This window comes from Lepus europaeus, chromosome 23 (genome assembly GCF_033115175.1).
Source record: "Lepus europaeus isolate LE1 chromosome 23, mLepTim1.pri, whole genome shotgun sequence".
Taxonomy (NCBI): domain Eukaryota; kingdom Metazoa; phylum Chordata; class Mammalia; order Lagomorpha; family Leporidae; genus Lepus; species Lepus europaeus.
The window spans coordinates 7,342,113-7,363,794 of record NC_084849.1 but is presented as its reverse complement, the minus strand read 5'-3'; the positions used below and the strand labels follow the sequence as shown (position 1 = coordinate 7,363,794).

Here is a 21,682-nt window from a genome sequence, read left to right as displayed (position 1 = left end):
AGCAGTGGCTCTAGAAGTATTCTGCTTCTGCTAGGTAAATGGCCGACTTGGGCTCCTCTTGCTTTCTGGGGAAGGGGGTGGTTTACCAGATCCCTTTACAAAGCTCTAGTTCATGCTGCCTTTTTATTTTATTTTTTTAAATTATTTTTAGAAACATTTAAATGAGTATAAATTTCATAACTACATCTTTAGGAATATAGTGATTCTTCCCACCAGACCCACCCTCCTGCACACTACCTTTTTAAAAAATGTTCACTTGATGGGGGCCAGCACCGGGGCACAGTGGTCTAAGCCACCGCCTGCAACGCTGCCATACCACATGGTTGCTGGTTCCAGTCCCGGCTGCTCCACTTCCGATCCACATCCCTGCTGATGAGCCTGGGAGGGTAACAAAGGATGGCCCAATGTCTTGCATCCTGGCACCCACATGGGAGACCTGGATGGAATTCCAGGCTCCTGGCTTCAGCCTGGCCCAGCCCCAGCCATTTAGGGAGTGATCCAGTAGATGGAAGGTCGGTCAGTCTCCTCTCTGGCTCTGTAACCGTGCCTTTCAAATAAATAATCTTAAAAAAAAAAAAAAAATGCCCATTTGAACACATGGGTCAGACAGCTGGAATTTTAGCAATGATGATATGGTGAACATGTCCCCCAAATCCATCTAGTGGAAACCTGACCCCTGGTGCAACAGAATCGGGAGGTGCCTGAGTCATGTGGGCCCGGCCCTCATGAACGAGACCCTGGCCCTCGTGGGAAGGCCTGGACAGAGGCAGTCTGTCTCCTGTGTTGCCCTTCTGCCTTCTGCCATGGGAGAACACTCCAGAGTGGGGATGCCAAACCCTTTTACTGCCAAGGGCCATCTAGATATTTAGAACATCATTCACGGGCCACAGAAAATTACCAACTTAAAACAGCCTGCTGGGCGCTGGATTCTATCCCGGTTGCCCCTCTTCCAGGCCAGCTCTCTGCTATGGCCCAGGAAGGCAGTGAAGGATGGCCCAAGTGCTTGGGCCCTGCACCCGCATGGGAGACCAGGAGAAGCACCTGGCTTCAGATCAGCACGATGCACCAGCCGCAGCGGCCATTGGAGGGTGAACCAACGGCAAAAAGGAAGACCTTTCTCTCTGTCTCTCTCTTTCACTATCCACTCTGCCTGTCAAAAAAACAAACAAACAAACAAACAAAAAAACAGCCTGCTGTAGATTTGCTGAAATTCAAGTCCCACCTGTGGCTGCCTTGGCAGGGCCAGAACAAATGGTTTTTCACTGCAGCCCGCAGGCTGGATGTTCCCCACGCCTGCTCCAGGGGATGCAAGGTCCAGGGGCCATCTGGAACCAGAGAGCATGCCGGCCTCCAGAGCCATGAGAAATCAATGCCTGTTCTTTAGGAACTAGCCAGTCGCAGCCCTGACCTGGCAGGCTAGGCCTGAGCTGCTGGCTGTCTTCTGCAGCCGAGACTTTGGCCTCCTCCCTAAGACAGCACATGAAGGCCAGCTGGGGTGACAGGTGGGTGCTGGGCGCCATCACTGCACTCACCAGTCATCTTGCACGCAGCTGCGTCCCCACTCGTGGGCTCTCCCTGGCTCTGTCCTCCAACCTCACATGCGCAGATGGACCTCTGGAGCCCCCAAAGCTCCGCACATCGATGCCCGTGTGCGTTTCCTTTCACGTTCATCAGATTCCCGGTGGGATCTCAGAACAGGAACTTCCTGCTCCCGGCTCCTCAAGGCCACTGTCGCCATGGTGTTTCTGCAGCAATGGAATGGGGATCTCAGACTTCTCTTGCTAACAGGTACATGAGGTCCGAAGCCAGGAAGGCCACGCAATGGGCTGCGGTCACACCTGAAGTACAGGGAGCCTCAGCCTCTGGCCTTGGAGAAGCAGCACCAGTTCCAGAGCAGTCTCCAGACTCCCCAAAAACTAGCAACCATCGAGACTACAGCCACGAAAGGGGCAACGACCACCCCGCGGGTGGTGCCATGTACCCACCTGGGCCCTCGGAGGTGCTGCGCACCTGTCTGGCCTCCACCAGGATCTGGTAATGACAGTCCCTGTCCCCCCCAACGCCCACCCGCCCGCCTCCACCCCATTCCATGCCCATGGGATTCAACCAATTGTGGGTTGAAAAGACTCGAAAAAACACTGCACCTGTTCTGGACACGTACAGACGTCTTTTTCTTGTCACTGTCACCGAACCACCACAGTATGGTAGGTATCTGCAGAGCACTAACGTCCCATCGGGAATTTAGAAAGAATCTAGGGACGATTCAGAGTGTACGGGAAGACTCTGTATGTTTTGTGCGTGTGCTGGATACGGTGGGAGGATGACTCCACACGCAGCTGAGTCCCCAGGGCCCCACTGCTGGTGCTGCCCCCCAGGCTGGTCTGAGAACCACACTCCGAGCAGCCAGGTCCTAGGACACGCCCTAAGTTAGGGACTCGCCGAATATATCAGTCTGGATGTTGGCGTCCGACCTCGCTGTCAGCCTAAGAAAGGCAGAGACGCAGGAAGAGGCGGTGTAAATAAACCGCCACCACCGACAAACCCCAGAGGCCCAGGCTTCGCACCATTTTGCTGTTTATTTCAAGTTTACAGAGAAGCTTCAACATCTGTGGAAAAACACCAAAGGCTGATTTTTAAGTCCATGTACTTTTAAGTGATAAATACACAGTATTTAACTTTGTACACCTGATAAAAGGAAAATGCATAGTAGAAAGGGCAGGAAACAGGACGGAGAAGCACTGGGAGTCGTGCGAACAAGTGAGGGAAGTCAGCGCCCCCACGACCGTGGGCCTGGGGCGCGAGGGGAGAGGGGGACCAGCGACCTGGAAGCCTTCCCTAGCACCTTGGAAGGAGGCGGGGTCGCAGTCCTGGCACGAGGCAGCAACGCAGCTCCCGCCAGGAGGATGGGTGAGGGCGACCGGCCGAGCCTGCACAGGCTGAGCACACAGGTCCTCTCCTCAATCCAGGACGGCTTTGAAGATGGAGCCCTGCCTCACGGGAAAGCCAGACCTGCAAGCAGCCGGCCTCGGCAGCCCCGGGAGCCAAGAAGGGGCTTGAGGAGGCTGTCTGGAAACTGCCGGCAACCTGTGGGATGCGCGGGGCAGAAGAAAGGGAAGGGGTGGAGGAAGCAAGGTGGGTGGAGGGGTTATGCCTCCTGCGAGGCCACAGGTGCAGGCAGCAGGTTGCTGACACCAAATGAGCCCCGCGGCTGAGCCAGCAACAGCAGAAATCCTGGACACCCTCTCCGCCCGCCGGGAAGAGCCGCTCCTGACAGCCTCTCTCCTTTCCTCGCAGAGCCAGCTTTGGCAAAATCAGCGCCTGTGCCCCAGAGGGGGGAGCGCCTCCACTCCTTCTTCACAGGGTGGGGGCGGTTCCCTTCCACGGCTTTCTTTGGAAAATCTTAGACGGAAACCATGGCTGAGGGGAGAAGTGGCCGCGCCCGGTGCCGCTCCTTGAACATGAGTCTTTCCGCAAAAGGCTGCAGACCAGCTGGGCCGCGGGGCCAGAGCCCGCACAGCCAGGCCGAGGCTAAGACCCAGGGGCAGCTGGCTGTGACCACGGGGAGGTGCTGACTTCAAGCTGACCGAACTCCACCTGCTGCGGAAGGGGTGTTTTCCCATACATTGCAAGGGGAAGGGCAGGGGGAGGTGCAGGTGACAAAGACAGCAGACAGGCGGCCGGCCCTGCCCAGCGGTTCCTTTGCTCTCCAAAACCAAGCGCTCCCTAGTTCTGAACTGCCTTTGCCGCAGCAACAAAAGTCTAGCTAAAAGACAGGCAAGAACTCAAAAAAGAATAAAATAAAAACTTGGAAGCCAAGAGTGCCCAGGACTCTATGACAGGCTGCGGAGGGGTCACAAGCCTTGGCGCCAAGGCCAATCAGACATGAACTATAGGAGGGCACGATCTTTGGAGCCAGGTCACCATGACCACGTTTCCCGCCCAAACCAGACTGCACACAGCACCAGAGAGCGGGAGCCGACTCTCCCACGCGAGTCCTCCTCCCCGTTCGCTTCCTCCTCGAGTTCACCGGCATGGGGCTCCGGAAGCAGTCACTCGAACCTCAACCAAAACTCCCGAACGTTAGCTGGAGGCCGGAAAGGTCAGACTTTTCTTTCCACACTTCTGGATACAGAAGGGAACTTCCCGTGCCAACCCTCGGGTCCCTTGGACCCCGAGCCGTGCCCTGGGTCACCAATGTCAGTGTATGGCCCCTAGGGCAGCTCTGACGCCAAGGGTGCGCTTTGGGGCCTCAGCTGAGTGACCCCGTGGGCAATCAGTTGTTCCTCAAGAAGCAAACAAAACCGTGGCGGCCTCTGGAATTCGGTTCCTGAACAGGCTACGCTGCGGATACACAGGTGCGGGTTTCCTCGCCGAGACCGCGACCGTGGCTGAAGCCACAACACGCATCCCGGAAGCTCCGAGTCACTCTGAACGACTCGAGTTCCGCCTAGTTAGAAAACGGGATTTTTCTGTCTGTCTGTGTAACCTTCAGCCATGTAATGTACATGGAGGTGGAGGACTTCACCCTGACGTTGTGACTGAACTGAGAGATGTACAGGAGCAGTCAACCCTCAGCAGCCCGCACAAAGCGGCCTTCGCCAAGAAACGCGAGAACTCCTCCTGTCGCGGCTCCGGCCGCCCTTCCAGGATCCGAAAATCCACTTCGAGAAGCAAGTAAGCTTCAAGCCCTTGCGGTTTTCCTAACTACAGTTCTACCCATAGAAAAACTGGAAAAATCTTTACAAATAAATCGCACTGAGGCTCCCCGCAGCTACGGAGGGCCAGCCCTGCTGACCCTTGCCTTGAGCCCACGGTTCTGGAAGACGCTGCGGCCTGGGGTTTGTGCAGGGGTCACACGGAACCTTGCACGCCCTCCCTCGATGCGGCAGCCACCGCTGCAGTTTTTGGGTTATTCCACACTTTTCAAACCCCACACGCAGTCACCTGGCACATCTGACACGGTGCTCAACTCGCAGCAAAGGATTTTTGGCATAAAAACACTTGAGAAAGCAAACACTCCCAGATGCCGGGGGTTGGGGGCTGCGACTCCCCCCACCCGCCCATTCAGCCAGCCAGCAGCCAAGGCAGACGTCAAGGAGTCAAGGCATTTTTTTTTTTTTTTTGGTCCTCTTTAAAACAACAAAAGAAAAGAACAAATCACCAGAGATGACGGTCAAGGCTCTACACACGTGCTCGGTGTCCGTAGGGCATGCTGCTATGGACACGCGGGGCGTCGTGGCCACCCATGCGAGGTCGAGCGATCCGGGGCAGCTACTGGGGCTCCGTCGCCTCCTCAGGCCACAGCGGATGCATGTGTGCGGGGCCGCCAGGGGCCGCAGCCCCCCAGCTTCCCGCACGGGGACCGCCTTTCACAATCCGGGGGTGGGGTCGGTGCCCCGGGGGCTGTCGTCTTCGCTGCCTTGCTTCCTGCTTGGTGGACAGAAAACCAAGGTCAAGGCTCAGAAAGGACAGCAGCGCCCTGACCGTCCCCCCGCCCCCTGCCTCTGGGCTCCATGAGCCCAGCCGTGCTGCCTTGCGCACCTGCAACCTCAGCACCTCACCCTGCCCCTTAACGGTCCACCCCTCCCCCCTTTTCTCTCGCACGCCCTACGTGGAAGACCAGCATCTTTTGCAAAGTTGGCAGAGGATGGTAACACAGACGCAAAACCACGGTCCACCTAAGGTCAGTGCCATGTCACAGGGCGGGTGACACCTCACAGGGGCCCTGCCCGCTGAGGTTTTCTTGCTCTCTTGATGCCCCCCCCCCCCACAAGCTCTTGCAGAGTGGGAACCGGGACGCGCGTCTTCAGTTGCTCCTGGAGGGAAGTGGCACACGCTGGCCTTTAGGAAATGGCTGTCACCCAGGCCAAAGGATGAAGAGGCCCCTCCCTTCTCAGACGTGGGAGGAAGGAGGCTCTGGAGTCCCTGAACAGCCCTGCACTGGAGCTGCCTGGTGTGCCAGGGGTGGGTGGGGACACAAAGGAGGATTCCTCAGGAGGGGTCAGTGCCCCAGGCCGCCACACAGCAGCTTTTCCCTTGCCACACGGGGCCACTGTCTGTCCTTCCAGGAGGGAGGCACGGCCAGGTCTCCCTGGGACAGCGGGTGGAGCCCCCACCATGGGCACGGAGTTCCCGTGTGCTGCTGGGCTGCAGGTCAGGGGTCAACAGGGCAGCAGAGGCCTTTGGGCTCAGCTCGGACTGACTGCTGGTGCCTCGCACACTTTTGACCACAGTGGACAGAAAAAGCAAACAAACAGGTTTGCTCCCAGCTCGGCAGACCCCAAAGCTGAGGATCAGAAGACAAAGGCTGAGGAAAGGCTGACGCTCAAGGCTCCCCCTGCACCGCCCCCATCCCCGGCAGGGGCCCCGCTCCTCCTGCCGCAGAGATGTCTGGGAACAGGCGGGGCACCGGGCCCCCCTCAGGTCATTGAGGACTCACTGCCGTTTCCCTACTCCACTCCTCAGGGCAGGGCCTCCCCCAAAAGCACAAATAATTCCCAAACCAGTGCCCCTTCCACACAACTCTACAGTAGGGGCAGCCAACAAATTTCACACCTGAAGCTGAGCCCTAACCAAAAGAAATGGCGGCCATGGGGCCGGCGCTGTGACATAGGTTAAGCAACCACCTGTAGCACCAGCATCCCAGTGGACACCGGTTCAAGACCCAGCTGCTCCACTTCCGATCCAGCTCTCTGCTTATGGCCTAGGAAAGCAGTAGAAGATGGCCCAAGTCCTTGGGCCCCTGCACCCATGTGGGAGACCTGGAAGAAGCTCCTGGCTGCTGCCTTCAGATCGGCCCAGCTCCAGCCGTTGCAGCCATTGGAGGAGTGAACCAGCGGATGGAAGACCTCTCTCTGTCTCCCTCTCTCTGCCTGTAACCGCCTCTCAAGTAAATAAATAAATCTTTTTCAAAAAGAAAGAAAGAGCAGCCACTTGTGTGCCAACATCCACAGCAGCGTTACCCACCGTGCAGGGCGAGAAGTGGAAGCCCTGTCTGTCTGCGGGTGGGTGGACGGACAGACGCAGAGTGCTCCGTCCGCAGTGGGGCACGACTCAGCCATGGGAAGGGATCAAGCATCGACACATGCCACAACGCGGGCCAACCTCGCACACACCACGTGCAGTCAGAGCAGCCAGGCGCCCGAGGCCAGTGCTACACGGTTCCACACGTATGAAGTGTCCAGGACGGGCAAACCCACAGACAACTGGAAGTAGAACTGCATGCTGGGGAACAGGCTAGCTGGGTAGGGATGGCTCAGGGGCACGGGGTCCTTCTCCGGCTCATGAAAATGATGGAGATCGCGTGGTATTTCAGCTCGATACAGCTATTCCTTAAAAAGCAAGAATGGCTGCCTGGAGCGCCCAGTTGAGGGGTCAGGCTCAGTGGGAGGGACACAGGGTCAACTCCCTGCCGAGGCCCTTGGGGGAGCAGGGGCAGTAGGGGACCACAGGACCTCCCAGGCTCACAGGGACGGAACTGTCCTCTGTCCTGGGAGGTGCTGGCAAGGCTGCTCTGGTCTGGGAAGAAGCAAGATGGCCATAGGGAACTGCTAAGTCTTGCTTCACTACAGTCTTCACATTCGAGAGGAGCAGGGTGGGTGCTGGGGAGCCCCAGTGAGGAGCCACGGAGGGCAGCGTGCCCGGTTCATGCCCTGACCACACGCACTCAGCAGCAGGACAGCGCTGGGGCCCGTGACAGAGCTTTGAGGCCATGGACGTGCACTGACACGCAGGTACCCGACCAGGACTGAAGCCCTGGGTGAGCTCCCGGGCACTGCGGGTGGAGCGCCATGCACCCACAGCTCAGCCCACATGCACGACTGGCCATTGGGCCCAAGCCCCCCGATGCCCCTGGTTTTAACCCTGAGTCTGGAGGTCCTTGGTGGGCCTGGGCACCACGAGCAGCCCGGGCTGGAGGAATAACCAGCAGTGGGGGCGCCCCCGCTCTGCAGCCAGCCCCGCCCCCAGCCCCGGCAGAGGCCACGGCACAGGCAGGCGGGTGTTACCTTGGGCTCAGACAGGGGCTCACACTCCCTGGTTGGTTTTTTGCTGGAATTGCCAGAGGGAGGGAAAAGGGAGGTGAGAAGGGACCCTTGGGATCCATGGGCTGCCCAGCCACCACCCCGGAGACACTCAGACCCACGTCTGCACAGAGCCAGGGCAGTCTTTAGAACAGGTGGGTGGACCCCTCTCCTCATGGCCACAGAAGGTACACAGCCACCACAGGGCCTGAAACCCACCAAGAACCGGCGCTTCTGAGCCACAGGAGTGCCTTCCCTATATCGAGATGCCTCCTCCCCAAAGAGCAAGGCCCCTCGGAAAGTGAACCCCTGTGTGGACTGGCTGCCGGCTTCAGGGGTGGGCTGAGCCAGGAAGGTGGGACCGAAGTCCCTCAGCTGCTGCTGTCCCTAGGCTGCCGCACGGGTCCCTTCTGAGTCTCTGCAGTTGGCAGCGCTCCAGGGACGGCCCAGGCAGCGTGGTCCAGGCAGGGGTCCCCCACTGTGGGACAAAGGCAGGTGGGCACTCACGTGAGCAGGTTCCCAGGCGCTGACAGAGAGCGCTCCTCTCGCCGGCTGCCCTCGAACGGGTTCCCGAAGGAGCGTTTGCGTATCATGGTCTTCACCAGGATCTAGAGGGAGGACAGGGTGACGGCTCCGCCACACGGCCTCGCAGGGCCGGTCCCAGGCACTGCCTATGCTCCTCCCTCTCGCCAGGCCTTCGAGGGACGCCACCTGTGTGGCAGCTTCCATCCCACACAGCCTCTCCTCCAAGACCTCCCACGGCTCCCAACTGCTTAGATTACAGATCAGGCTGCTGTCATCTAGGCCCGGCCACACTGCCCCTGCTTGGCCCCCTGGCACACCTAGAAGTGTCACCTGAGCCGGAGCTGGGTGTGCCCTTCTGGCACAGCAACCTCTGTCACCCTCAAGACCAGGCCTTTAGTCCCAGTGGAAGCTGTCTATACTCCCCCCAGCCCCACTACACACACACACACACACAGAGGAACGAACTACTGCTTCTCTGGTGTCATTCTGGGGACCCGCGGATTCCAAATGAGACACAATTCAGACACAGTGAACCCCAAAGTAAACCACGCAACGGCTCTCGGCCTCCTCTCAACACCGCTCCCTAATCTCAGAATATCCACATCACCCCTAAAGGAAGCCCTAGAGCGGGGAGCAGTCACCCCCGTCACCGCCCTGGCCACCACTCATCTTCCTGTCTGTACACGGGGACCTACTCTGCACATTTCCCATCAACAGAAGCACAGCGTGGCCCTTCGGGGTCTGGCTGCTCTCACTCAGCACCGCGTCTCCGAGCTCCATCCACGGGCAGCGTGTACAAGAACGCCGGGCCTTCTCAGGTCACACCATTCCTTCGCCACTCACTGCCCAGCTGGGGGGCGTGGGGCTGTGCCCACTCAGGTTGTTTGCTACAGCAGGTGAGCCTGTTTATCTCCCGACCGGTAATGCCCGAGGGAACCAGCTTCTGGGGGGGGGGGGGGGGGCTAGGAGGGATATAGCTGAGCTGGGGACAAGGAGCATTTGAATGGGAGGTCACCCTAGGACGCAGGACAGCCAGTTCACGGTGGTGTGGGGGCAAAGGGGCTCAGAGGGCCCAGAATGTCCTTCTAGGTCTGGGAGATGCTGGGCCTCTTCCGCGGCCTTGCCCTCTCTACCCAGGCGGGATGTGCTGCCTGCCTGTGGCTAAGAGGGTCCCAGCAGAAAAGGCACTGTCCCCTCACCTGAGCCACTGCTTAGCCTCTCCCCCAGCTCTGCCTCTCCTTTGCTCTCTCCCTAGTGTGTCCCCCCGGAAAGTTCTGGAACAAGGAAGTGACGCCGTGAGGGAGGCGGCAGAGGAAATGGCCTGCAGACCCCGGCAGGAATCACTGGACGCCAGGCCACGGACCTGCGCCCCTCGGCCACACGCAGCGCCTCTCTGAGCTCTTGCCTGCGCGGCTGCAGCTTCTGATTTTAAGGGTTTGCTGCTACAAAGAAAAATGCTTTTAAAAATACACCAACGTGGGGGCTGGTGCTGTGGCACAGGTTAAGCCTCTGCCTGTGGCGCCGGCATCCCATATGGGCGCTGGTCAAGTTTTGGCTGCTGCACTTCTGACCTGGCTCCCTGCAGTGGAAAACGGCCCAAGCACTTGGGCCCCTGCACCCACGTGGGAGAAGTGGAAGAAGCTCCTGGCTCCTGGCTTCAGATCGGCCCAGCTCCGGCCATTGCAGCCACTGGGGGAATGAACCAGCAGATAGAAGATCTCAATCTCTCTATTTCTGCTTCTCAAATAAATACATAAATCTTTAAAAAACAAAAACGCTGATGTACAGAAAAGTGACAACACCCAAGTGTCGCATCAGCTGGTGGGGGCGGGGGGGTGGGCGAAGGGACGGCGGGTCGGTCTTAGGAAGGAAGGAAGCGCTGACGCCTGCCGCTACGCCGATGGACCTGGAAGACGTGGCACTGAGGGAAAGGGAAGGCGGCGGATGCCGCACGGTGCGTGGCTCCACACAGGCGGATCCACAGACGGGATGCAGGTCACTGGGTGCCGGCGACCGGCATTTGTTTTGAGAAAAATGTTTCAAACCATCGAGGTGAAAACTGCACAACACTGCGCATGTACTAAATGCCACTGAACCGTCCACTTGAGAATGGGTACTCTCCCGTGGCATGAATTCTACTTCCACAAAGAAACAAAAGACAAGACCTCCGCCTTGGGGACCACAGCCCCCGGGGCTGGCTCCGGACCTTGCTGTCTTTCTGAGCCCGAGCTCAGGGTGCTCAGGGAGCATGTGTTCAACGACAAACACGTGGACAAGGCCTGGACCTGTGGCTGTCTCCCAAGTCGCACACCTCCCTGACCCCTGCCACCATGCCGTTGTCCCAGATTCAAACTCGGCAGGAACTTCCCGGCCCCGAGAGGTCAATATTCTTGTTGTACCCTCCCTGCACCTTCCTCGCCTGCTGCAGCAGCCCTGGCTTCTGGAAGCTTCTGGAGGGCCCAGTTCCCTCCCACCAGAGGACACCATGCGTGTTGTCCCCTCTTGCCTGCGCGTTCTGCCGCCTCATCTGGGTCAGCACCCACACTGTCTCTCCAAAGGCCTCAGACACCACCTGGGCCTGGGTCTCGGCACCCCCTCTACTCGCTGGCCAGGATCTGCCTCCCCTGCCCCTTGTTCATGACTGCAGCCCCCGCTCCCAGCACAGGCCTGAGAGACCACTCCACGTTCGGAAGTGTTTCTGGAAGGATGGAGGCCTACTCAGGCCTCTGGGATCAAGAGCAGAGAGCTAAAGAGGGGAGGGACAAGAACATCCCAGACCGGAAAAGAAGACCCACGGCGCACGCAGAGTGCAGCGCCCGCTGCCTCCCCTGGCACGGGCACAGGACAAGGGAGCAGGGACGGAGGAGGCAGGGTGGGGGGTGTGAGTCATCAACAGTGAAGGTCATGCAGGGCCCCAGCGGGGCAGGAGGAGGAGGAGGGGGATGAATGTCCCGGCCCTGGGGGCCCAGGCTGTAGAGGAGAGGAAGTGTTAGGGCGCAGGAGGGAGCGATGCGAAGCTGGAAGAGGGGCCGGCGCCTCGGCTCCTGAAGGGGCAGCGCTCGAGGCCAGATGCTGCCTACAGTTTCTCAGGTCCCTCCCAGAGCCCGGGGACCTGCCAGCCAGCTGGGGCCAGCTGGGGCCAGCACTGGCCAAACAAAACCAAGGCTTCCACAGTGGCCACGGGGGAGCAGCCAGCAGGTCTCTAACCCCAGGACCCTCTTGGGCAGGGGCTTGGTGACTGTGTGATTCCCAGAGTCTCCAAGGTTAGGCCTGAGGACTCCATATTCTGGCTGCTTCTTGGACTGGAGCCAGATTCAAGACCAAAAAAGGGGGCCGTGGCGGCTCCCACGCAAAATCCCACTCGGCAGCTGAGAACTGTCTGAGACGTGGGACCTGCTAGGACTTTCATCCTGGACGCTGAAGATCCAGCCAGGCGGGAACCCAACGTTAGAGATCTTGGCTCCAGCTCCTAACCCTGGACTCCTGTCCAGCCACTCTCGAAGCTACTCCTCCTCTCTGGAAGCAGGTCTTGCTCAAGGCCCAGGAGAATCCTTTAAAGTGGCTGCTAACAGCCCCCACCCTGGTAACCTAAGAGCTGGCCCAGCAGTAGGGGGCGCATGGTATGACACGTGACCAAGCCCAGAGACCCAATGCAGGGGGTCAGGGCAGGCCTCATGTCTGCTTCCCAAGTGGCCGCCTGTATCCCAGCCCTGTCCTTGCCAGCCCTGCTCTTGGTCACTGGTTCGTCCGCCTTACCACCGTCGCCAGGCTGGGAATGTGTTTGACCGAATTCTCGACCTCCTCTTCCGTCACCTCGACCAACGTGCAGTTCTCATCCTCGGATGGCAATGGCTCGGCCCCGTGCCTCGTAACCCAGGGGTGCAGCTTCAACGAATGACAGGGAGGGGTGAGGGGCAGGTGCACCTGCTCCCCGGAGGCCCTGGCAGCGAGCGGGGCTGAGGAGGGCAGGCGGGGGGGAAAGGCGAGGACCTGTGGTCAGGCATGCGAGAGCTGGTGAGCCAGGCAGAGGACAGGGTGAGTGAGATGGCAGGAAGCGTGGAGGAGAGAGGGACAGAGAATGCCGGAGCTACAGGGCTGAGATGTGTGCAGGACAGATTCTCCATCTGGCCCCGGGTCTTGGCAGAAGTATCTTGGCAGAATCTGGCTGCCCAGGGAGCTCCTGTCACCCCTTGGCAACTCTCCCTGGTACCTGGGGGGGCTCATCTCAGAGCAGGTGGCCTCCTCCCCACCTCACAGGAGGGAAGCAGGCTCAGGGAGGCCAGCGGGAAGGATACAACCAGGAGAGCACCTAGGCCAGGCTCTGCCGCCCCCACTCTGGGGCCCCAGCCCTAATTCATGGCTTTTAGGGCTGGCCCCTAATAAGGTACCTTCCAATGCTCCTTACCAGGTCCCAGAGTAGATCTCTAGATGTCTTACAGGGCCAGATGTATGCTAATGGCACTAGCATGGGTACAGAGGTGTGTGGGGGGTGGTCTCTCCTCAAAGTGCTTCTGCATGGAGGTGGATTCAGCAAATGAGGGAGGCTGAGCTGCCTGCTAACAACCGCTCACCCTCACGGCACTCTCTCAAAGGAACAGGCCCACATCTCTCACAGTCAGGACAGGTTCGGCAGCCAGGCGAGGCAGCCAGATGTGGAGCACACAGAGGCCCAGATCAGTGTACAAGCGACGGACACCTTCGGCCCAAGCCAATCGGAGCAAGCACAGGCTGCCCACTGGTTGCTCATGGATCCCATTCCCAAGATCACAGTGAACACAACTCCCAGATCTTCTTCCCCACCCCTCACCAGCTCCCAGTGGCTCAGAGGCCCCAGGACACGGAGGGCAGCAGTGCCCAGGAGGGCGTGGAACTGGGGGTGGAAGGGGTGGGGCCCAGCCAAGGCGGGAGGGAGCCAGACAACCCCAAGCCCCGGATGCAGGCCGAGCTGCAGGTGCCCGTCTGTGGAGCCAGCAGCACCCCCCAGGTACCTTGATTTCCGGCACCACGATCCTCGACTCAGGGTTCTTGTCCAACATACGGGTGATCAGGTCCTTCAAGTCCTCGGCTATGTCAGGCCTAGGGGTGGGGGACACATCAGAGGCCTGCCGCAGTCTCCACAGAGAGGTGACCCAGGACACACGGGCGATACTCACTGGTCTGGAAACTCCAGGGCCTGACTCTTGATCTTGCTGTGCAAACACATGATCCGCTCGTCCATGAACGGGCACTGTGAGGAGAGGCCAGGGACAGCGTGGCCGTCAAGCTGCTGCCACATCTGCCCTCCGAGGTCTGCCTGTGCTGCGTCACTACGCGTGGGCTGTGGCAGAGAAATCAACAGCCGGGGCCCAGGCTAGGGAGGGAGCCGTTCCCGTCCCGCCGAATCCCTGAAGGACCACAACGTCCGCAAAGCCCTGGACTCATCCGGCCGCACTGACGCCTCCCCTGGGGCTGGGCTTCAGTTTCCCTCTTTCTGCACGTGATCACATCTCACCCACCAGCCAGGTGAACAACTGTGAACACCAGGACTGACGCAGAAAATGCTGGAGCAGCCATGGCACTGAGCCTGGACCGGACCCTGTACTACAGCTTTGTGTGACCAACCCGTCATTCGCTCTCCCTCCGCCTGGACTGCTCGGCTTACTCTCCCCCATCATCCAGGGGCCTGCACAGAGCTCAGCTTCTCAAGGAGGCCTTCCCCGGCTGAACCCCCTCTAAGGCAGACCCACCCACCTCATCCCCAGGCCACAGCCCCCGTCCCTGACGTTAGTGGGCATCTTCACGCATTCGCTGCTTAACTCCTCCTCTGGAGTGTCGGCTCCAAATGGGCAAAGGTTTAAAAAAAAAAAAAAAAAGACTTATTTATTTGAAAGGCAGAGTAAGAGAGAGAAAGAGATCTTCCATCTACTGGTTCACTCCAGATGGCCACAAATGGCTGGAGCTGGGCCAGGCCAAAGCCAGGAGTCTGGAACTCTATCCAGGTCTCCCACAGGGGTGGCAGGGGCCCAAGCCTTGGGGTCATCTCCTCAGCTTGTCCAGGTATAACAGCAGGGGGCCGGATTTGAAATGGAGTAGTCAATACTCGAACTAGCATCCATACAGGGTGCTGGCATTGCAGGCAGCTACTTAACCTGCTGCTCCACAACGCCTCCCCCAGCTGCTCCCCATCTTACAGGGGACGATGCCCCAGGAAGGACAACAGAGATTCAAGCCTAGCCTAGGTGCCTGTGCAGCCCATTGCACCACGGCACAAATCCGTGCTCTACCCAGTCTGTCCCAGGGGGAGCTGAGTAACGTGTGCTGGCAACAGGAGCTCTCTGTGGCATGCTAAGAAGGTTGCACACAGCAACGCACTCCACTCCCACCCAGAGAACAGGGGTTGGTCTGTCCAGTCTGCAGAAGTCACTGTGAACTGAACAGGGAAGGTCTGTGCATTTCATGGGAGTAAGGTTTACTCAAAAAGAAGGAAAAAGAACCACAAACAAATATTGAGCTCTAGCCAACAAGTGCATACTAAAAACTTAGAAACAGGTGTAGAGGTGTTGGCAGCTCACTCTGAAATGCATTAAAAAATAAAATGGGGGGGATGGAAGGGAGAGGCATTGTGGTGCAGCGGGTTAAGTCATTGCCTGCAATGCTAGCATCCCATATCTGAGTGACAATTTGAGTCCCTGCGGCTCCTCTTCCAATCCAGCTCCCTGCCAACGTGCCTGGGAAGGCGTGGAAAATGACTCGACTACTTAGCTGGGTCCCTGCCACGCACGTGGGAGACCCGGCTGGAGTTCCAGGCCCCAAACTTCAGCCTGGTCCAGCCCCTGCCATTGCGGTCATGTGGGGAGTGAACCAGTGGATGGAAGATTCTCTGTCACTCTGCATTTCAAATTAAAAAAATCTTTAAAAAGACAAATACAATAAAAGAGAGGAGGGGTGGAGAGAAGAGCAGACAGGCACGCCGCAAGCAAGCATGGCCAAATGTCAACCTCAGTAGAATCCAGGTGCAGGTCTGTGGTGTTCACGGCACCATTCTATGTTGTGAGACTGAAATGCTTTCAAACCAAATGCTGAGTGCACGGTTACAATCCCCCGTAGTTTTTCATGGGACCAGTCTCTTAAACTTCCCTCAATCGGAACACAAACTCAAGAAAGGGAAAAAAATCTATACCTTTATCACGTACATAATCAAACTAAGCTTCAGAGTTAAAAAGTCTCTAAATATATCAACACTATTGAAACAAGAACAAAAGAACGAAAAGTCAAAACAGCACCCCCTCAAATCAATGATGCTAAGTGGATGTTAATTTCCATGATCAATCCTATCTCTCCAACAACGGCACCTAGGAACACCTTAGTGGAAAGAACATCAAAGCAGTATCAGGCTCAGGAGGGAAGAGTGAACTTATTGATTAGTGATGTCTGTCTCAGGCTCAGGAATGGACAGAGGTGGCATGTTTGATGCCTTTTCCTGACTTTATCAACTATTTATAACCTCCAGAGCCTCTGCCAATCCTTCTAACAGATCATTTTGCCGCAGATGGGAGTCTCCTAAAAAGATACACAAATTTTGGAAGGTGTCCTTTTTCATTTCCAGAACTATCTGTGGAAATAAAATAACAGGACTTTCAAATGAGTCTGTTGCTGGCGCAATGCCAGGGTGAATATTAACAGGGGGACACCAAGGAGTGCTTGGGAGGGGGACACCCCACCCTGTTACCTGGCCAAAGACAAAGCAGTACAGCGTCACACCCATGGCCCACACGTCCAGAGCCTGCACAAAAAGAGAGAGAGCTGTGCATGAGAGAGCAAGTGGCAGTCACGGGCATGACCACCTCTGTCTGCCCAGCCTCCCATCCCCCAGCTTCCCTTTGGGGAACTCGCTCAGTCCCAGCCCTGAAGTCAGGGTGTCCCTTTGCCTCCAGAGTAGGCACATGACCCAGGCCTGGCCAATGAGAACACTACTTCCCCTAGCCAGTGATTGGCTCAAGGATGGACACGTGACCTGCACTGGGCCAATCAGAATCAATCCCAGGGTTCCTGCAGGAGCAATTCGCCAAGAGGAACGCTCCTGCTCCTGAGGCCGGTAAATGACACAAAGTGGCCCGGAGCGGCTGGGGAGGAAAGCTGAGCTGAAAGACGGACGGACAGATTCCCGTCCAAGTCCCGGGCCCAAAGCCCAAGGTACCCACCCCCAGGTAAACGACCTGCGGGAGTTGCTGTTTGACAGGCCCTGGAGCAGCCAGCACCCAGAGCCTCGGGCAGGTTGGCACCCACCTTCCCCGAGAAGATCTTGCGGGTCTCCGAGAGGGACTCGGGCGCCATGAAGGCGGGCGTGCCCACGGTGTTGGACAGCAGTGCGTCGCTGCCCTTGAACTCGTTGCTCACGCCGAAGTCGGCGATCTTGATGTGCCCGTCTTCCCCGACCAGCAGGTTGGAAGGTTTGATGTCTCGGTGGATGATCTTCTGGTAGTGCACTGGGGCGACACCGGCAGAGCCCCGTGAGGATTGCCACGTGGCCACAGGGCCCACAGCAACAGCAGGGTCCCCCCGTGGAGCCTCAGGCCTTCCTCAACACCCTCTCCCTAAACCTGCTGGGCACCTATGTGCTCCGAAAGGAAAGGGAAAACAGTGCCTTCGGGGAAGTTCCCTACGTTCTCAAACCTGACGAGTGAGACCCAGCTGCCAACAGCAAATCCTAACGGTCAACGTCTGAGTCACAGGCCACCGTGCACGGGAGCGGCTGTGGAGCCTGGCCCCAGTGGCAGCCCAGAGACTATTTAAGGGAGAATGGTTGGCCGGTGCCGTGGCTTAACAGGCTAATCCTCCGCCTTGCGGCGCCAGCACCCCGGGTTCTAGTCCCGGTTGGGGCACCAGATTCTATCCCGGTTGCCCCTCTTCCAGGCCAGCTCTCTGCTATGGCCCGGGAGGGCAGTGGAGGATGGCCCAAGTCCTTGGGCCCTGCACCCGCATGGGAGACCAGGAGAAGCACCTGGCTCCTGGCTTCGGATCAGCGAGATGCGCCGGCCGCAGTGGCCATTGGAGGGTGAACCAGTGGCAAAAAGGAAGACCTTTCTCTCTGTCTCTCTCTCTCACTATCCACTCTGCCTATCCAAAAAAATAATAAATAAATAAATAAGTAAATAAATAAAGGGAGGATGGTGACGTGCAGGTGGTGGTTATCAGTAAGAGCAGTACCCAGGGGCTGGCACTGTGCCGTAGCAGATTAAGCCTCTGCCTGCGGCACCAGCAGCCTGCATGGGCACTGGTTTGAGTCCTGGCTGCTCCACTTCTGATCCAGCTTCCTGCTAATGTGCCTGGGAAAGCACTAGAGGATGGCCCAAGTGCTTGGGACCCTGCACCCATGTGGGAGACCCGGAAGAAACTCCCGGCTTCGGATTGGCCCAGCTCTGGACGTTGTGGACATTTGGGGAGTGAACCAGTAGATGGAAGACCTCTCTCTCTGTCTCTTCCTCTCTGTCTGTAACTCTGCCTCTCAAACAAATAAATCTTTAAAGAAAAAAAACAATTGGAGCAGCACTCAGTCTGGGGCCTTGTCCTGTGCTAAGTGTCTCACTTCTATCCCAAGTAAACCTCACAATAATCACATGTGATGCTCAGGGGTAGGAACCCAAATATTTGACAACCAGGAGCAGAAAAAAACACCTGTCAGTCAGAACTACTGGTGCCGGCTGGCCGCTGTCAGTCCCGGTGAGAGATACTTTTTCTCCGTTTCACAGATGAGGAAACTAAAGTGGCAAGAGGTTAACAGGTTCCTGGTCCCAGGGCTGCTGGGAAGTGCAAAGTGAAGCCCACAGGGCTCCTGACAGTGTCTGGCACCCACAGAGCCCCGGGGTCGAGGGTCGTTGTCGCCACTCCCCCTGTTCCCCAGGACAGAACCCCAGGCTGGCTTCTGCAGCTGTCCCTGCTCAGCGTCACACACACAGCCCCGCCGCCTGCCCAAGGCCCGCGCTCCAGGAGGAAAACGAGACACTTTCCGCTTTCCACCCACCAACACCCCACCCCCTTGCCATCCTCCCCCAGGCCCCCGCTTACGGTACTCGATGCCTTTGATCAGATCCTGGAAGTAAAATCGGGCCTGGTCTTCAGACAGCGGCTTGAGGGTGGGCACTTCCATCACGGGCCTGCAGGGTCAACACCCACATGCACTGCAAGCTAGGCGCCCCCGGCCCCACCCTCTCTCACTGTCCGGGGCTGGCGCCGCCTCCCCGGGCTTTGCCGCTCAGGAGGTTTCTGGCATCACACGAAGGCACGCGCCGAGGGGCTGGACACTCACCCTTGGTTGACCAATTCGAATACTGCAGGGAAGAGAAGAGGGCAAAAAGTTACCCTGGGGAACAGGAAGCTCATCTCCCTCCCCACCCCCACCACCTCTAGAAACAGCAAAAAACAGAGATGCTGACGTCATGGGGAAGGGGAGCGGGGCTGAGGCCGGGACCTGCCCGCCCAACCCAGGCTGTGTGAGGTCCTGCTTTGCTAAGGACCAGAGGTTTCTGATGCTCCCAGAACTGCAGCCCGGCTTTTCCTCTGGTGCTCAAAACACAGCAGGACTGATGGCGAATGGTGTCCTCTGGCCTCACCCAGGCCCTCGGGCACTGTATGCCCAAGGCAGTGCAGATCCGCTGCTGCCCTGGGCTGCCGTCAGAAGCCCTGGCCTTCCGTGCCTGGATGATTTGTCTTAGCCTGCAAGCAGCCTGAGTGTCTCCACCTTCCTGCCACCCACCCATGTACCCAAATCCCTTGGCAGGGAGAAGCTGGCCCACCTGTTGCAACAGGCCTCTGTGCAGCCACCACCAAGCCACCCCGCTGGGGGCTCAGGGGTGGGTGAAATTCGCCTCCAGGAAGACAGGCGGAACGTCAACCCTTTGAAGGTCAGGCCTGCACTTGTAAGGCCCTTCCTGAGCCCTGCGAGCCGGCCCCACGCACCAGCCCGTCCATCCCCGGCACACATATGGCTGTGGCGTGGACAGCAGTCAGCCCTTCCTGAGCCCTGCGAGCCGGCCCCACGCACCAGCCCGTCCATCCCCGGCACACATATGGCTGTGGCGTGGACAGCAGTCAGCCCTTCCTGAGCCCTGCGAGCCGGCCCCACGCACCAGCCCGTCCATCCCCGGCACACATATGGCTGTGGCGTGGACAGCAGTCAGCCCTTCCTGAGCCCTGCGAGCTGGCCCCACGCTCCAGCCCGTCCATCCCCGGCACACATATGGCTGTGGCGTGGACAGCAGTCAGCCCCTCCTGAGCCCTGCGAGCCGGCCCCACGCACCAGCCCGTCCATCCCCGGCACACACACAGCACACACACAGCAGTCAGCCCCTCCTGAGCCCTGCGAGCCGGCCCCACGCACCAGCCCGTCCATCCCCGGCACACATATGGCTGTGGCGTGGACAGCAGTCAGCCCCTCCTGAGCCCTGCGAGCCGGCCCACGCACCAGCCCGTCCATCCCCGGCACACATATGGCTGTGGCGTGGACAGCAGTCAGCCCCTCCTGAGCCCTGCGAGCCGGCCCACGCACCAGCCCGTCCATCCCCGGCACACACACAGCACACACACAGCAGTCAGCCCCTCCTGAGCCCTGCGAGCCGGCCCCACGCACCAGCCCGTCCATCCCCGGCACACACACAGCACACACCAGCAGTCAGCCCCTCCTGAGCCCTGCGAGCCGGCCCACGCACCAGCCCGTCCATCCCCGGCACACACACAGCACACACCAGCAGTCAGCCCCTCCTGAGCCCTGCGAGCCGGCCCACGCACCAGCCCGTCCATCCCCGGCACACATATGGCTGTGGCGTGGACAGCAGTCAGCCCCTCCTGAGCCCTGCGAGCCGGCCCCACGCACCAGCCCGTCCATCCCCGGCACACATATGGCTGTGGCGTGGACAGCAGTCAGCCCCTCCTGAGCCCTGCGAGCCGGCCCCACGCACCAGCCCGTCCATCCCCGGCACACATATGGCTGTGGCGTGGACAGCAGTCAGCCCCTCCTGAGCCCTGCGAGCCGGCCCACGCACCAGCCCGTCCATCCCCGGCACACATATGGCTGTGGCGTGGACAGCAGTCAGCCCCTCCTGAGCCCTGCGAGCCGGCCCCACGCACCAGCCCGTCCATCCCCGGCACACATATGGCTGTGGCGTGGACAGCAGTCAGCCCCTCCTGAGCCCTGCGAGCCGGCCCACGCACCAGCCCGTCCATCCCCGGCACACATATGGCTGTGGCGTGGACAGCAGTCAGCCCCTCCTGAGCCCTGCGAGCCGGCCCACGCACCAGCCCGTCCATCCCCGGCACACATATGGCTGTGGCGTGGACAGCAGTCAGCCCCTCCTGAGCCCTGCGAGCCGGCCCCACGCACCAGCCCGTCCATCCCCGGCACACATATGGCTGTGGCGTGGACAGCAGTCAGCCCCTCCTGAGCCCTGCGAGCCGGCCCACGCACCAGACCGTCCATCCCCGGCACACATATGGCTGTGGCGTGGACAGCAGTCAGCCCCTCCTGAGCCCTGCGAGCTGGCCCCACGCACCAGCCCGTCCATCCCCGGCACACACAGCACACACCAGCAGTCAGCCACCTCGAGGACGGAGACTTCTGGCCAGGAAGCTGCTGGCTCCAAGAGCTTAGGAACCTCCTCTCTGAATATGCGGCATGTTCTTTAGTTCATCTTTTTAATTATTTTTTGTTGTATGTAAAAGGCAGAGAGGCACACGAGACAGATCTGTCACCTGCTGGTTTGCTCCCCAGATGCCCACAACGGCCAGAACTGGGCCAGGCCAAACCCTGTAGCTAAGAACTCAATCCTGGGGCCAGCGCTGTGGCATGGCGGGTAAAGCCACCACGTGCAGTGTTGGCATCCCATATGGGCGCCTGTTCGAGTCTCGGCTGCTCCATTTCCAATCCAGCTCTCCGCTATGGCCTGGGAAGACAGTAGAAAATGGCCCAGGTGCTTGGGCCCCTGCACCCACGTGGGAGACCTGGCTCCTGGCTTCAGATCGGCACAGCTCTGACCTTTGTGGCCAACTGTAGAGTTAATCAGCTGATGGAAGAACTCTCTCTCTCTCTGCCTCTCCTCTCTCTGTGTAACTCTTTCAAATAAATAAATAAATTATTAAAAAAAAAAAAAGAACTCAATCCAGGT

The 21,682-nt window shown here is 58.9% G+C and overlaps 1 protein-coding gene across 8 annotated transcripts in view; it reads right to left on the bottom strand.

The window, feature by feature from the left end:
* Nucleotides 1-5,091: 5,091 nt before the first annotated feature.
* The window catches only part of CAMKK2 (calcium/calmodulin dependent protein kinase kinase 2), a 53,573-nt gene continuing 36,982 nt past the window's right edge, over nt 5,092-21,682 (bottom strand). For 2 of the 8 annotated variants that reach the window (XM_062182690.1, XM_062182688.1), the window contains exons 8-17: nt 18,832-18,853; nt 18,591-18,679; nt 16,812-17,011; nt 16,255-16,308; nt 13,700-13,773; nt 13,535-13,622; nt 12,303-12,431; nt 8,529-8,629; nt 8,007-8,049; nt 5,092-5,430 (exon numbers count right to left, since the gene is read on the bottom strand). In XM_062182690.1, the coding sequence (XP_062038674.1) occupies nt 5,272-5,430; nt 8,007-8,049; nt 8,529-8,629; nt 12,303-12,431; nt 13,535-13,622; nt 13,700-13,773; nt 16,255-16,308; nt 16,812-17,011; nt 18,591-18,679; nt 18,832-18,853 (959 nt within the window). In that variant the 3' untranslated portion in view covers nt 5,092-5,271. The remainder of the gene's footprint in view (nt 5,431-8,006; nt 8,050-8,528; nt 8,630-12,302; nt 12,432-13,534; nt 13,623-13,699; nt 13,774-16,254; nt 16,309-16,811; nt 17,012-18,590; nt 18,680-18,831; nt 18,854-21,682) is intronic. The other 6 variants (XM_062182689.1, XM_062182692.1, XM_062182693.1 and 3 more) reach the window with 6 other exon arrangements.